General features: G+C 37.3%; 2 protein-coding genes across 2 annotated transcripts in view; one reads left to right on the forward strand and one right to left on the reverse strand.

Annotated features, from left to right (window-relative positions):
* Nucleotides 1-10,676, reverse strand: part of LOC124544687 (rab-like protein 3) — a 50,959-nt gene extending 40,283 nt beyond the window's left edge. Inside the window, exons 1-2 of the mRNA XM_047123319.1 lie at nt 10,589-10,676; nt 10,298-10,507 (exon numbers count right to left, since the gene is read on the reverse strand). Coding sequence (XP_046979275.1) covers nt 10,298-10,507; nt 10,589-10,634 — 256 coding nt within the window. The 5' untranslated portion in view covers nt 10,635-10,676. The remainder of the gene's footprint in view (nt 1-10,297; nt 10,508-10,588) is intronic.
* Nucleotides 10,677-10,984: 308 nt separating this feature from the next.
* LOC124544688 (SH3 domain-binding glutamic acid-rich protein homolog) lies at nt 10,985-13,420 on the forward strand. The gene is made up of 5 exons (XM_047123320.1): nt 10,985-11,140; nt 11,352-11,534; nt 11,615-11,782; nt 11,909-12,017; nt 12,122-13,420. Exons 1-4 carry the CDS (start codon nt 11,096-11,098, stop codon nt 12,014-12,016), a joined length of 504 nt encoding a protein of 167 aa, XP_046979276.1. The 5' UTR covers nt 10,985-11,095; the 3' UTR covers nt 12,017; nt 12,122-13,420.
* The last annotated feature ends 664 nt before the right edge of the window (nt 13,421-14,084 follow it).

The following is a 14,084-nucleotide window of genomic DNA, read 5'->3' on the forward strand; positions in this document are numbered from 1 at the left end:
ATCACTGGGGCGAGAAGCAACTGACTGATTATTCAGGTTGATGTGTACAATCTATGACAGTGAAAACAAATCCTCAGACATTCCGAAAAATGTGATCCAGCCACTCCATAAGATAGCAAAGGCAAGTGTGAGAACTATTACACGGTGCATCCTAGCTGCTTATGTAATGACACGGACATACCATACTGAAGAATGGAAGAGAAAATTGAGGATATGTTGGTGTTGACAACAGTGAGCTTGTTGTATTGAGTTTTTTTTAGTGGTTTAATTTTCAGTTTTCGTGGTGCGAGTGCACAAGATGTTTTGGTTGCAATAAAGAAAGGAGCAATAAGCTATTTTTACTCCAATTTACCATATTTCGCTCTGTGATTTTCTGTCAAACATAATTAAAGACCTCAGGTTATGAGCCCAGGCAAACGCATACATACGGTATCTGTTTCATTACTGTGAATTCATTGCTTTTGATCGGAGTTTTATTCGCATGAACTGTGGTGCTCTAGTTCTGGAACCGTTGCATTTTGCTGGTCTATTGTGGAAAACCTTCGTTTTTGTTTTGATCTGAGTATTACAAGTTTGACTTACATTCAACCTACACAAATATGGATAAATTGAAAGCATACAGTATCCAGAAATTTGACAGCAAAAATTTCCAACTGTGGAAATATCAGTTGCAAAATATTTTTCGTGCTGAAAAAGTGCTCGATATTGTTGAGGCGAAACTGAGGCCCAATGAAACTGGTGAGAGTCAAACCACTTGGGACAACTTAAATGCGAAGGCGATCCTCATTCTATCTACTGCGATGGAATTTGACCAATTGCAATCTTTTTAAGACATGCACAAATGCGGCATAAATGTGAGCCAGACTAAAGACTATTCATGAACAGTGATCTGCAGTTAATAAAACGGCCTTGAAGCAGAAATTTTTGGACTACAGAATGTCGCCAACAGACACAATCATACAACACATCAGTCAAGTTGAGTCCCTCATACAAGCATTAGCTGATATTGGGGAACCTGTTACAGAAGTCGACAAAATGGCTAAAATTTTGGGAGAGCTGCCAGCAAAGTTTGCAATTTTTTCAACTACGTGGCATTTGTGTGCTGAAGACCAACAAACGTTCCATAATTTGACTTTAATGTTATTGAAGGAACAACAAAAACTTTTACAACGTGATGAAACCTCAACAGCCTTCGCAGCAGTTAATGTGGACAAAACATGCAAGTTCAGTTCAAACACTGGTAACAGCAGTGTGTCTAACACGGTCAGCAAAAAAGATGTTGGCTGTTATTACTGTTACAAAAATGGACATTTTAAATCTGAGTGCAGAAAACTTTTAGCAAAACTTAACACGAAAACTGATATGTTTGTGCAGCAAGCTTCAAGTGCGTAACACACATATGTTTTTGCTCCAGGTTGCGAAAACATTTGGTTAGCTGACAGTGCTGTGTCAAAACGTATGATGTCACGCAAGGAGTGGTTCAACACATTTAAGCCAGTTCAGTTGGATGTCTCATTTGTTCAAATTGCAGACAACTTGAAAGTCAAAGCAGAAAGCATTGGTTCATTTGAAGTATTGTCATTAGTTGAGGGCAAATGGCAACCTCGCACTTTGGAAAAAACATTATATATTCCTAAGTTAAAGAAAAATTTATTTTCAGTGGGAGCAGTCACAAAATGAGGAATGAGAGTTATTTTGATGACAAGAGAATGGGAAGTTCACAGTTCAGGTCTAACTGCAGCAGGAATTAAGATGGACAATCAGTGCTATCAAATGTTGTTTAAATGTCCAGATATACAACAGGCAAACCCTGCTTCCCTGAATTCCATGCTGATATGGCATGAGAGACTTGGGCACATTCATTTCAGTGGTCTCAATAAATGGCTGATCTGAACTTAATACCTGGTTTCAATATGAAGAAAGTTGAAAATCTTCGTTGTGAACCATTTCAGTATGGCAAGATGAAAAGAAAATTTTTTAATTCAAATCTGGAATCAAGATCGAAAGTTCCTGGTGAATTTATTCATGTCGATTTGAGTGGATGGATGAGAAAACTGTCTGTTGGAGGTGCACATTTCAACATAGTTTTTTTCAACAATGATTGCACTTAATACAGGTTCGTGTATTTTCTTAAAAGTTAGCATGAAACTTTCCCTGTGTTTTTGGAATTTCAGACACTGATTGAAGACAAACTGGAAACAAAATCAAAGTTCTGAGAAGTGACAATGGAACTGAATTCATAAATAAGCAATTTGAAGATAATTTCAGGCAATATGGTATAATACATGACAAAACAAGTTCCTATACACCACAGCAGAACGGTTGAATTGAACGAGAAAACAGGTCCACTGCTTAGTGTGCACGCACTATGTTATTAAGTACCGACTTGTCTCACGAATTGTGGGCAGAGGCAATAAATTGTGCTGCATGTATCTTAAATCTGCGACCATGTAAAGCAAACAATAATGGTTTGGAAAACCTCCTTCTTTAGGACACATGAGGAAGTTTGGATCAGCAGCATACGCACACATTCCTAATAAATTTAGATCAAAATGAGATAGTAAATCAAAGAAATTGATCATTGTTGGCTATGGTACCAATTATCGCCTCTACAATCCTGAGTCAAAGAAAATTACAATCTCCTACACTTTTCTTTCAATGAAGAACAAACCCATAGCGTAAACATAGAGCAAAAATCTGCAGAAGATGTTCAAGAGGAATCTGAAGAGCACGATACGGGGGAATGCATGAAAGAAAATCAAAAAGATTTTCAAGAGGAATTTGAAGAGGATGACACTGGTGAACAAATGAAAGAAAATCAAAGGATGAATCTGAGAGACTGGCCTAATATGCGAGCACCTACTCGTTTTCGGGACCAAGATGTAGCTTGTTCTGCCCTTATCTTTGAACCTCAAACTTTTGAGGAAGCAATGACATCAAGAGTCATCAAAGTGGAAACAAGCAATAGAAGAGGAAATGACATCCTTGAAGAGGAACAAAACTTGGGATCTAGTATCATTACCACACAATCGCAAGGCAGTTGGATGTAAGTGGGACTATCGTGTGAAGCAGAATTCTGAGAGAAAAATTGACCACTTTAAAGCTAGATTATGTGCAAAAGGTATGTGTTTTCCATGCTTTAACAAATAACACTGATGTTTACCTGGCACTTTAATGTGGATGATGGGTTGCTTACTTATAAGTCTCCAAAAATGCTGGAAAACGTTTTGACAGCACTGGGATCAATTTTGAAATTACTGTGGGAATGGAAAATACTTCTGCGGATTGGAAATTGTACAAAGCCCTTCTACAAAAGAAATCTACCTAGCCCAGCACAGATACATAAATTGTTTACTTTAGAACTTCAACATGAATGATTCAAAACCAAACTCCACTACTTTTGATGTTAGAACCATGTTGTACAGTGGGCAGTCTCCTGCAAACCAGCATGGGATAAAGGACATGGAAAGCAAATCTTATCGGCAGGCAGTTGGCAGCTTAATGTTTGCAGTAACTGTCTCATGGCCAGACATCATGTTCGCCGTGAATATGATGAGTAGGTTTTTACATAATCCGGGTCTTGATCATTGGCATGCTGTTAAAAGGATTATGAAGTATCCACAGAGGAGCAGGGACTTGACCATAAGGTACTCGTCAGTCAACAACAGGCTATGTGAGCTTGTTAGCAGATGAGCCTGTGACATGGTGTTCACGTCAACAAAAATATGTAAGCAGATCAACAATGGAGGTCAAATACATAGCAGCTTCAGATGCTGTTACTGAAATTGTTTGGTTGCATGGTTTTCTCAGTGAACTTAGTTTTCAGTTAGACAAACCAACAACACTCCATGTTGACACTCAAAGTGCTATTCGCCTGATTAAAAACACACATCATCACAAACATACCAAGCACATTGACATTAAATATCATTACATACGTGAACATATTGAAAATAATGAGATTGAAGTTTATTATGTTTATTCTGATAAACAGTTAGCAGCATGATCCATGTCACTTCAGGCAGGGGGAGGGGGGGGGGTTACCTTCATAGTCATGGTTCTCCAAAAAAAATTCCTGCCCCAAGACACAGGCCTCCAAAGATGACAATGCAAACATTATTTTGAAGATGTGAATTTTGGAAAAAATTTTAAAATGCTGTATCTCTGTAACAGTACCAGATATTTTGTTAGACTTCTTTATTTGAAAGATACTTGCTTTATGATTACAATGGTATCTTCCATTTGGACATATCTGTCATAGTTCTTTTACTGTCGCTTTTTGAATTTTTTTATAATTTACAGATTTTTTTTTTTTTTTTTTTTTTTCAAAACTGCCAATCCAGAAAAGTTAAGATTTTTTTCTGTTGATTAGTACCATGTAGTACTATATTCTCTGTAAAGGAGAGCTTCCACTTTTAAGTTGGACAGGTTTTATTTTTAAAAAATTATTTTATTTAACTTTCAAGGGTAATATATGTCTTTGTTGAAGTTGTTTCTTACTAATTTCTTTGTTACAATGTTTGTTTCTATTGTCTTTGTTGCAGTTATTTCTTATCACTTTCCTTGTCACAGTTATTTCTTTACAGTTTCATTCTTGCAGATATTTCTTATACTTTGTTGTGGTTTCTTGTCAGTTTCTTTGTCATGATTGTTCCCTGCGGGTTTCTGTATTGTAGTTTTTCAGTAATAATTTGTTTCATGAAGAGGCTTCTACGAAATCTGAGCCATCCAGTGAGTTCTGTGTTTTCGTGAGGAATTTGCCAGTTGACACAGTTGTAGTGTTTTTTTTGAAAAAAAAGGACTGTTTGAAATGTCTTCTGACTGGGGTCACGGGAGAGTGAAGTGTGCTGCCAATTTGCATATGCATAAATGAGTGATATATAAGACTTTGTTCAGGCTGGGAATAAGTGTTCTCATTTGAAGACTCTGTTTCAAAGTGAAGTTGTTCCAGTGATGACTTTTTGTATTCTAAATGTTTTGACAGAACAACAACAATGATAGTATCTGAACAAGGTGAAGCCTCCCATGGTGCAGATGCTGCATATTTTGCATCAATAGAGGAAGAATTAAATACAATGAATCAGTTAACTATAGAGGTAGGTGTTACTCCTGTTAAGGAACCGTGGTCAGTGAAGTCGAGCCATAAGCTCTATGCATCAAGAAAGAGCAGAGAAATTACTAAAGCTATGGATGAATACATTACAGCAAAATTGACCGCACTCTTCACAGTAGAACTTTCATCTTCAGAAGAAAACGAACCAAAGCACTCTTGCACCTCTTGCCAGAATTTTTCACCAATATCAATTCAGTTGCTGAATATTGTGCATCCTACAGTGAAAGGATGCAAGTTTTAACTATTATTCCAGAGACATTTTCAAGGAAAACAATTTTGAACCACTTTCCATCAGTGTCAGAGTGCATGGAAGACAAATCAAGAAATGTGAGGTCTGTAAAAGAAATCTTTGGAAGACCAGATCCCTATTATTGTCATCCTGTAGAAGCAGCTCAAGTTCAAATAGTGCAATCGTTTTATCTGAAAGATAAATGGGATTGCTCTTGCCAGAGTGCCAACAAAAAAGGCACTATAACTGTAACAGCTGAAGGTAAGAAAGTTTTGAAAGTGCAGAGGTACATGACTCACAGTATTAAAGAAACTTTTGCAACTATCAACCTTCACATATTGGAAGATCAAAATTTTATGGACTACAACCTAAGTGGGTAGTTCCACACCCAGCTAGAGATGCCTGTTTATGTATGTACTGGCCGAATTTTGAACTGTGTGTGGTAACTCTGAATGACTGACAGGAGCATGTGACACATTGACACCTTGGTTGGGCGTGTGAACTCATTAGTAGTCTGTGACGTAAAGCAAGAGACTTGTTTCTTTCAAGAATGTGGCGGCTGCCCTGGAATGGGAGGACTGTCTTCACAGGCACTTGACCTGGAAAATGCAGCAGATAACTCTGCAAAAATTACATATGTGACATGGGAGGAAAATAATCTAATTAAGAAAACTGATGCCTATCGCAGTTTCATTGATGAACTAGGTAAATGGTCAGTGAAAGCAGTAACACGCCAGCACCTGAAGAAACTGGAACAACAACACATTGCAGAAAAGCAAGGGTGTGTATGGGCTGAAGAACTATGTTTAGTGCTTCACCATGATTTTGCTGAGAACTGGTCTGTAATTCTCCCACAGGAGTGACATATTTTCAAAACAAGACCAAAGTCTGTGATGACACAGGAGATGACTCAGCACATGCTTTGTTAGCAAATGGACAAAATTCTTCAACTGCCAACTGCAAACAGGGGCAGAGAAGATCATCATTATTTCTTATGGTGCTCGTAGTAATTTTAAAAATCGTTACCCGTTGTTTGAATTGAGCAAGTCTCTTGTGCCAACTAACTGGTTATAGGCTACAGTGCTACTGGTCAAGGGAAGTGGCCTTGTGATGATGTAGGAGGCCTGCTGAAGCACCATGCTACAAAACACAATCTTCCCAGACCAAATACAGCTATGATTCAGAATTCTGAGGGTTTTATGAGAGTCATGAAATCTTACACAGGCACAGTCCTCATTCTTTTGTCCAAAGAGGAAATCAAAGAATTCATGAGCTAAAAGAAGAGGAGTGGTCCAAACAAACTACTCCTGTGAAAGGAATTCAGAAGACACATTTCTGGACTCAAAGTGCTGGGCAAACACATATTGCATGCAATTTAAAGAGCAAGAAAGAAGAAATTTCATTTGTTCAGCCAACTGCAGGCTAATATTCAGATGCACAACCTGAGAAGGGGGATGTTTGTGGCGTGTATGTATGACAGTGACTGGTGGATTGCAGAGATTATAGATACCAGTTATGAGTTAAATGACACTGTAGTGAACTTGATATAGGTTTCCAGCTGAAGGACAGCAACAACGCCATCAGTGCTCACTTCCTGTTCACAATATTTTGAAGATTGTAAGTGCTCCAGTTCCTATTGGTTCAACAGGAAGTCATCACTCTATATCAAATGAAGACACTGAAGCAGTGGAACACATTTTTAGTTCATTGACTGGCTAATTTAAGTACAAAACAGAGTGCACAGAAATTGTATAAATTGAAACCTTTAAGTCTTTGGACCTTTCACATACATTTTGGAACCATTTAAAATGCTCGAAAAATGAGTCTCTTACTCATTTTTCAAAACTACAATTATGTTAAATAAGGCTAGGTTTTGTCTTTATGAGCCTGTTATGTAATAATGTGGTAATAAAACAGGTTTTATATGTGGCAAAAATTTCAGTTGTTTGTCAAACCTGTTAACCTAAAGGTGGAAGCTCTCCTTTTCATGGAATGTAGCACTATATGGTACTAATCAACAGAAAAAAATCCAAATTTTAAGTATTGGCTTTTCCGAAAAAAAAAATTTTCAATAAATTATAAAAAAAGTTCAGAATGTTATAGTAAAAGAACTTTGACAGGTAAGTCCAATAAGAGGATTTCTTTGTAAGGAAATATGGAAGCGTCCGATCCCGCCCATCTGCTTTGACCCATGACGTCACAAATATGGCAGAAACGACCATAAACCACGATTCCAATATGGCGCATATGAAGTCGGTACATACACATTATGAGGACAAAAATACATCGAAAAACAAACACACACACTTTCCACAAAAAGCCTAATGACACTAACGGGACAAGCGGAAATGGGGTGTTTTTGGGTGGTGGCAAACTAAATATAAACAAATTTAGACACCCACCCCCATACAAAACCACACACAACAATGAAAAAAACCGACATCACAAAACTCCCCAAATACCACTAAACACAATATCGTCTGGAATCGGACACTTCCCTTGACCTATATAGCTCAACAGCAGCTCCCGATCCCATAAATTAAGATCAAACATTCCCTTGGCCTATATAGCTCAAAAACATCTCCTGATAACCAATATCAACATACACAGCCACACATTGGGATCGAACACTTCCCTTGACTGGCGCACTGTTAATTTTATCCGTCGTATCCATTCCTGAATAAAAACAACAACCAATTAATTTTACTAAAATTACCACACGATGTACAGTGAACAACACTAAATTAACCTTCACACAAAATCGTTAACTCACTGAAACGAATTCCACTACAAACACAGCCGACACTCGAACAATTCTGGATAATGAGCAAAAACAAACTAAGCCCATTTCACCACACAAACGAAAACCCTGAACATACCACCAGAGAGCACAACAAACCACAACACGATGACATCTACAAACACGCCACACTCACAAACCAAACTCCGCGCCATATGACGTCACACACAACACCCTTACGTCACGGGTCAAAGCCGATGCGTGGGATCGGACACTTCTGTCGACCCCTTTGTAATCATAAAGCAATTATCTTACAAATAAAAATAAAAAAACCAACAAAGTATCCAGAACTGTTCCAGAGATACAGCCTTTTTTATATTTTTTTTTCAAAATTCGCATCTTTAAAATGGTATGCGCAGTGTCATCTTTGGAGGGCTTTATCTCGGAACAGAATTTGGAGAAAACAAAAAAATGTCTGTTCCTTACTTCGTCCTTCATTTTAACATACGCTAAATTCAGTAACATCTGAGACTATGAAGCTAAGAATTTTTCCTAGCTTGCCTGAATTAATATGGACTATGCCCGGCAGACTTATTCACAAAACATTTAATTAGCATCAAATTCATATCAAACAAAAGAGCTCTGCTGATGATCTCAAAACAAACTCAATAAAACAAGAGTGGGAGTTTTGACAGCAGTCAGCTTGTTGTATTGAGCTTTTTAGTGGCTTCATTACCAGTTTTCATGGTGTGAGTGCGCCAGATATTTATGTTCATTCTGTGTGCGGCCTTGTTCCATGACATTATAAAATTATATCTTTGTTTTTCTGTTACAGTTACGGTGTAACTAATGATTCAAATGGTTCTGAGCGCTATGGGACTTTAACATCTGTGGTCATCAGTCCCCTAGAACTTAGAACTACTTAAACCTAACTAACCTAAGGACATCACACACATCCATGCCCGAGGCAGGATTCGAACCTGCGACCGTAGCAGTCGCACGGTTCCAGACTGAGCGCCTAGAACCGCTAGACCACCGCGGCCGGCTACGGTGTAACTCTTGGTTGCAATAGAGAAAGGAGCACTAAGTTATTTTTACTCAAATTTACATTATTTCGCTCTGTGGTGTTTTGCCAAACATAATTGAAGACATCAGTTAGATAACTACCAGTTTGGATAGTGAGATACCCAAGAAGCTGTTGTGAAATTGAACTTGACTTAAGAAAAAACAAGGCACATCCATAGGAATTGCCAGCCTAGAAAAAGTATGGGTAGTAAAACAGTGCACACGATGTTCAAGCATTGCAAAGTCCAGGTTGAATATCAACAATTATGAAACGGATAAGTTGCTAATCACTGTAAAGATGACACACTGAGCTGCAGACAAGCACAACAAAAAGACTGTTACACACTGAGCTTTCAGCCAAAGCCTTTTTCAGGAAAGAAAAGAGAACACGCACACATTCACACAAGCAGGCACACCTCTCACCACACCACACACAACCACTATCTCTAGCACACTTATCAGTGTAATATAGGCCTAATTATACTAGTAACTACTTGGAACGTGGTGGTGCATGTCATTAGCAGACACAGCCACCCACTTTTGGCCCAGTTATCTGATGCTTTTTTGTTTGTTGTTGCCTCTTGTTTCATTGGTTGTGGTCTCCAAAATATTCACTGGCAATTACAGGTACTAGCATTTGTGGCAGTGTCATATTGCCTCTGTATAACAGTCTGTATTTCGTGAAAGTTTCTTGAGGGTAGAGTATGTCGCAAATACTTGGGGCTGAAATGCTATCAATGCATTCCTTGCTTCTGCATATATTTCTCTCATAACCTTCTGTTCCTAATTTTCTTCTGCTCAGCGAACACAGTGCAGTCCTTGTGCCACAATTGGGAGGGTGTCAAATCATCTGCTGCAAAATGGAGGAGAGGGCATAACGTATCAGGGTGAAGTGAAACTAATCCATTTTACTCTTAGGTAATTTACTCCCACAAAGAACTGTTACGGATCTTAACTTTGGCCAGTTGTAGCATGAGATAGGATCATCCCTCTAGACAGATCCTGCTTCAAAGTAGGGAGACATTGTTGAACTGTTTTTCTGGTTACTGGGGGGGGGGGGGGGGGGGGGGGAACTTAGATTGTGCTGCATACTGGATCTACGTAAGTCTAGTAGAGATATCGGGTGTACTGAAGACTGTAAAATACTTACCGTGCGTCGGGCTATAAAAGACTGATCGAGTATTTCTGTGACTGCTGCTTCCTCCAATGTCCCAAAATTCAATGAAGTACGTCTTCTGGTGTTGTGTTCCTTCCTTATATTCATGCAGCTTAACTTCCACGGAACATCCGACAGTCCATGATGGGTTAGAGATTGGTTGGTTATGGCAAATTAGGTGCACCAATGAAGATTTTCCTACTCCTGCAACAAAAAACGAGCCAATTAATGAAGTTTAATTCACTTTGGGTGTTCAGTAGACAAGTCAATACAAAAAAAACACACCAGAGTCACCTACTACTATGATTCTGACTTTGTCTACTGATGCCATGCGTATAGTTACCAAACAAATTACAGTAAACAGTTTACCAACACCTCATGCCAATGAACACGCAACACTCTTCGCAAGCTCGCTGCTAAAAATATCTTTCGTTCAGAGATGACCAAATGCCAGAAAGTTAAAACTTCTTTCGTGTCTAATACGTTTGACTGTCATGTATAAAGATTGGATTATATTTGCAATGTATGTTAAGGAAAATATAAACACGTATTATGACACTATTTTGTTCCTAATAGGAGGGCTTAAGCATTTTTAAACATGACATGTATCCCCTTAACCACACTACTGGAATGTCTTGCTAGCTAATGCGCTTTGAAAAAACCAGGGAAAGCACTAAAGCAGTAAATGAAGATTCCAGCTACAGTGAACTGCTGTGTGTTGGTGGATACAGAAATTTTTAGTGACTAATTTTTGGATTGGAAGATTTCCCAGTGCAGTCTGTCATATTGACGATGGTGGTGAAAGTCTACATATCAGGAATTTCTGGTAATAAGGAGGTGCGTACCCATTTCGCTGTGACTGTTCTCATAGCAAAAAGAGGTGTGCCCATGCACCGTAGCGAAAATGACGACAAACTTTAAGAATGACAGGAGTGAATCTTACCAGTATGGTTAAACACTTTCAGATTTACGGTCGAAGCATATTCGTTCGTGATGATTATCTGCACGTTACATTTCATGTAGGTTGAAACGAGTTTTGTTTTGACAGGTGAAAAAACGCCAACAGAGGGTTCAAATGATACTGGACAGCAAAAGTATAGAATATGTAACTGTGGATATAACAGAACCGGGAAATGAAAATGAAAAAGAATTTATGCAGCAAAACGGCAAGGCAAGATCGTCTAAATACCCACTGCCGCCTCAATTATTCAACGAAGAAGAGTATTGTGGTGTAAGTTTTCTCGGAAATTGAATCCAGTGTTTTACAAACATATCTGGCCATTTGCTTACTTTTTTTTCTTTAAATTACAGGATTACGAAGACTTTGACATGGCAAATGAAATCGATGAATTGGAGAAGTTTCTGAAGATGACACCAGCAGTTTCCAAAGCGGAAATAAATTTAGAAAAGTCAGAGACTTCAGCAGACGAAAACGTTGTTGAAAATGGTGAACTGAACGGGAATACAACCAGCCGAGAGGTAAGAAAATTAACTTATAAAATACAGTTCATTTACAAATATCGATGTTACAGTCCTTACCTTATTATCTAATATATAAATTACGATAATTTTACCATCAGTTTTAAGTAACTTTTTAAAATTCAGAACTCGTCAGAGAAAAATGAAGATAAGGAGGCAGCTGGAAGTGCAGCAGATGAAAGGCGAGAAGAAAAGACTGAGGAAGCAGGTGACCAGCAAAATGAGGAAGAATAAGGTTAGCAATTCTCTTGGTCATGTGTGGTTATTAAACTGATTAATGCCGTTGATCTATTTCGTTTTCTTAAATGATTGGCATCATAAGTGTCTCATGTTTTGCAGTGAACATGTTAAAGCTGCAGCACTGCCAAAGTTCGTCTTAAAAGGCCTAAATCTGTCACCAAATTTCATATCTGAGAGCAGTGAGCAAATTTGACTAATCAGAGGTATTGATGCTGCATCTTTTAAACTGGCAGTTTGTCATAAATTGCTTTCATTTGCTTTCGGACAATAGATAAAGAAGAAGAATAATACTAAGGTAGAAACTGATACAGATTTTCAGTTAGATGGATTCATCGAACAACATGTCATGTAATTTTTTTTACACTTTGTATTATTTATTTTAAGAGGCTTATTATAGCAGTTTTACTTTTGTATGAGACAGTAATATTTATCTGTATGTGATTTGTACAGTACTGGTGCTGGAAAAATATGAACAAAGCAATAGATTATATATTTTTTCATGTCCTGTTGATTAGGTACATCTCCGTTGACATTTCATGTTTGCTCTCTTTCTTCGACTGCTCTCTCTATTTTGAAGAAAAAATATATTTATATGTGGTCTGAGTGATGCAGAAATGGCTACATAATCATGTAAATGACATGTTATTCAGAAATCTTAATCTTCAGTGCACATAGATTTTTCATATAGACATTGAAGACAGTTATTTTGACCACGGATTTATTGTTTTTAGTTTTATTTTAGCCTGTAATTGGTCACACTTATCTGTCTAATGAGAAAGACTTCAGAACAGGAAATACCTGAAGCATCCCTTAATTGGAGAGCTTCATGGTATGTTGCACTAATTGTGCCAAGTGTTCACACTGCGGAAAGTATGAGTCATGCTCCACATGAGATAGCATCACATCCTCTTCTGCAGGTTGCTGCCATAAGCTGAAAAGCTGGTTTTATTTCTTATTAACAAATATACATTCAGCTATTTCACAACAATGAATATCTTCAGTAACAAGATTGCTGAACTTTATTTTATTGTGACAGTATATGTTTGAGACTAGCTGTTTCCAGTTGTTTGTTGTTGATGAATTTGGACCTCGCACCTTTATGCAAAATTAATTATGTGTGATGGTTATGCTACAGAGCAACTCCAATACCTCTTACATTTTAACTTGTCTATGTATCTAATATTCTTATTACATTCGCTCATATACAAACACAGTTCCACATGATGTCCTTAGTACATGATATGTGAATCACATTGTAATATTTATAAAAGAATCAATGTATCTTGATATTTGCATTATACTGAGACATTTACAATGACAGTTTGTCTTAATAATGCTTAATGAGTATAATGGTGATATGTGTTCCCATGATTATATAAATATATATATACCCAGATACATTTTGAAGCTCTGTATTAAATAATAAAGATTTTTTTTTTAATAATTCAAGGCACTTTCACTTTATTATATATTTCCTGCTCATAGTGAATTTCATTTTGAACTCCCAGTCTTAGCAAAGAGGTATCTTCCATAAAAGTATTTTCACAATGCTTTCTCGTGATGAGATTTATTTTGCAATCAGGGAATTTATATTACTCACAGGAAGTGGTATGTTCCTACAATAACAGCAGAGATCAAAAGTATATATTTAAATGTTAAGACTCAAATTACGAAACAACAAGAAGCTGTAAATGGAATCAAGTAGAGAATGAAAATATGTTGGAAGGAATGAAATTTTGGTAGAACCTATATGCCTGGTTAAAAGATAAAATTAAATCAAATGTGCAGAATTAAAGGTAATGCATTATAAGTCCTATATTCTTCTCATAAAATATTAGCTAATTTACACATTAAACTTCAAGCATTGTACTTGCATGTCTTGTCAATGTCCTTGTGAATTGACCAAAACAAAATACACACTAGTCATGACAATACAAGCTTAACAAACAATTGATAATGATTGCAGTGCAATAAATTATGTAAACAGTAAGAGTCAAAATGTTAATTTCTGTAGAAAATTTCTTATAACATCTATAGGAGTCTTCCTAGTTTTTTTATAATT

Source organism: Schistocerca americana, chromosome 8, assembly GCF_021461395.2.
Source record: "Schistocerca americana isolate TAMUIC-IGC-003095 chromosome 8, iqSchAmer2.1, whole genome shotgun sequence".
Lineage (NCBI taxonomy): Eukaryota > Metazoa > Arthropoda > Insecta > Orthoptera > Acrididae > Schistocerca > Schistocerca americana.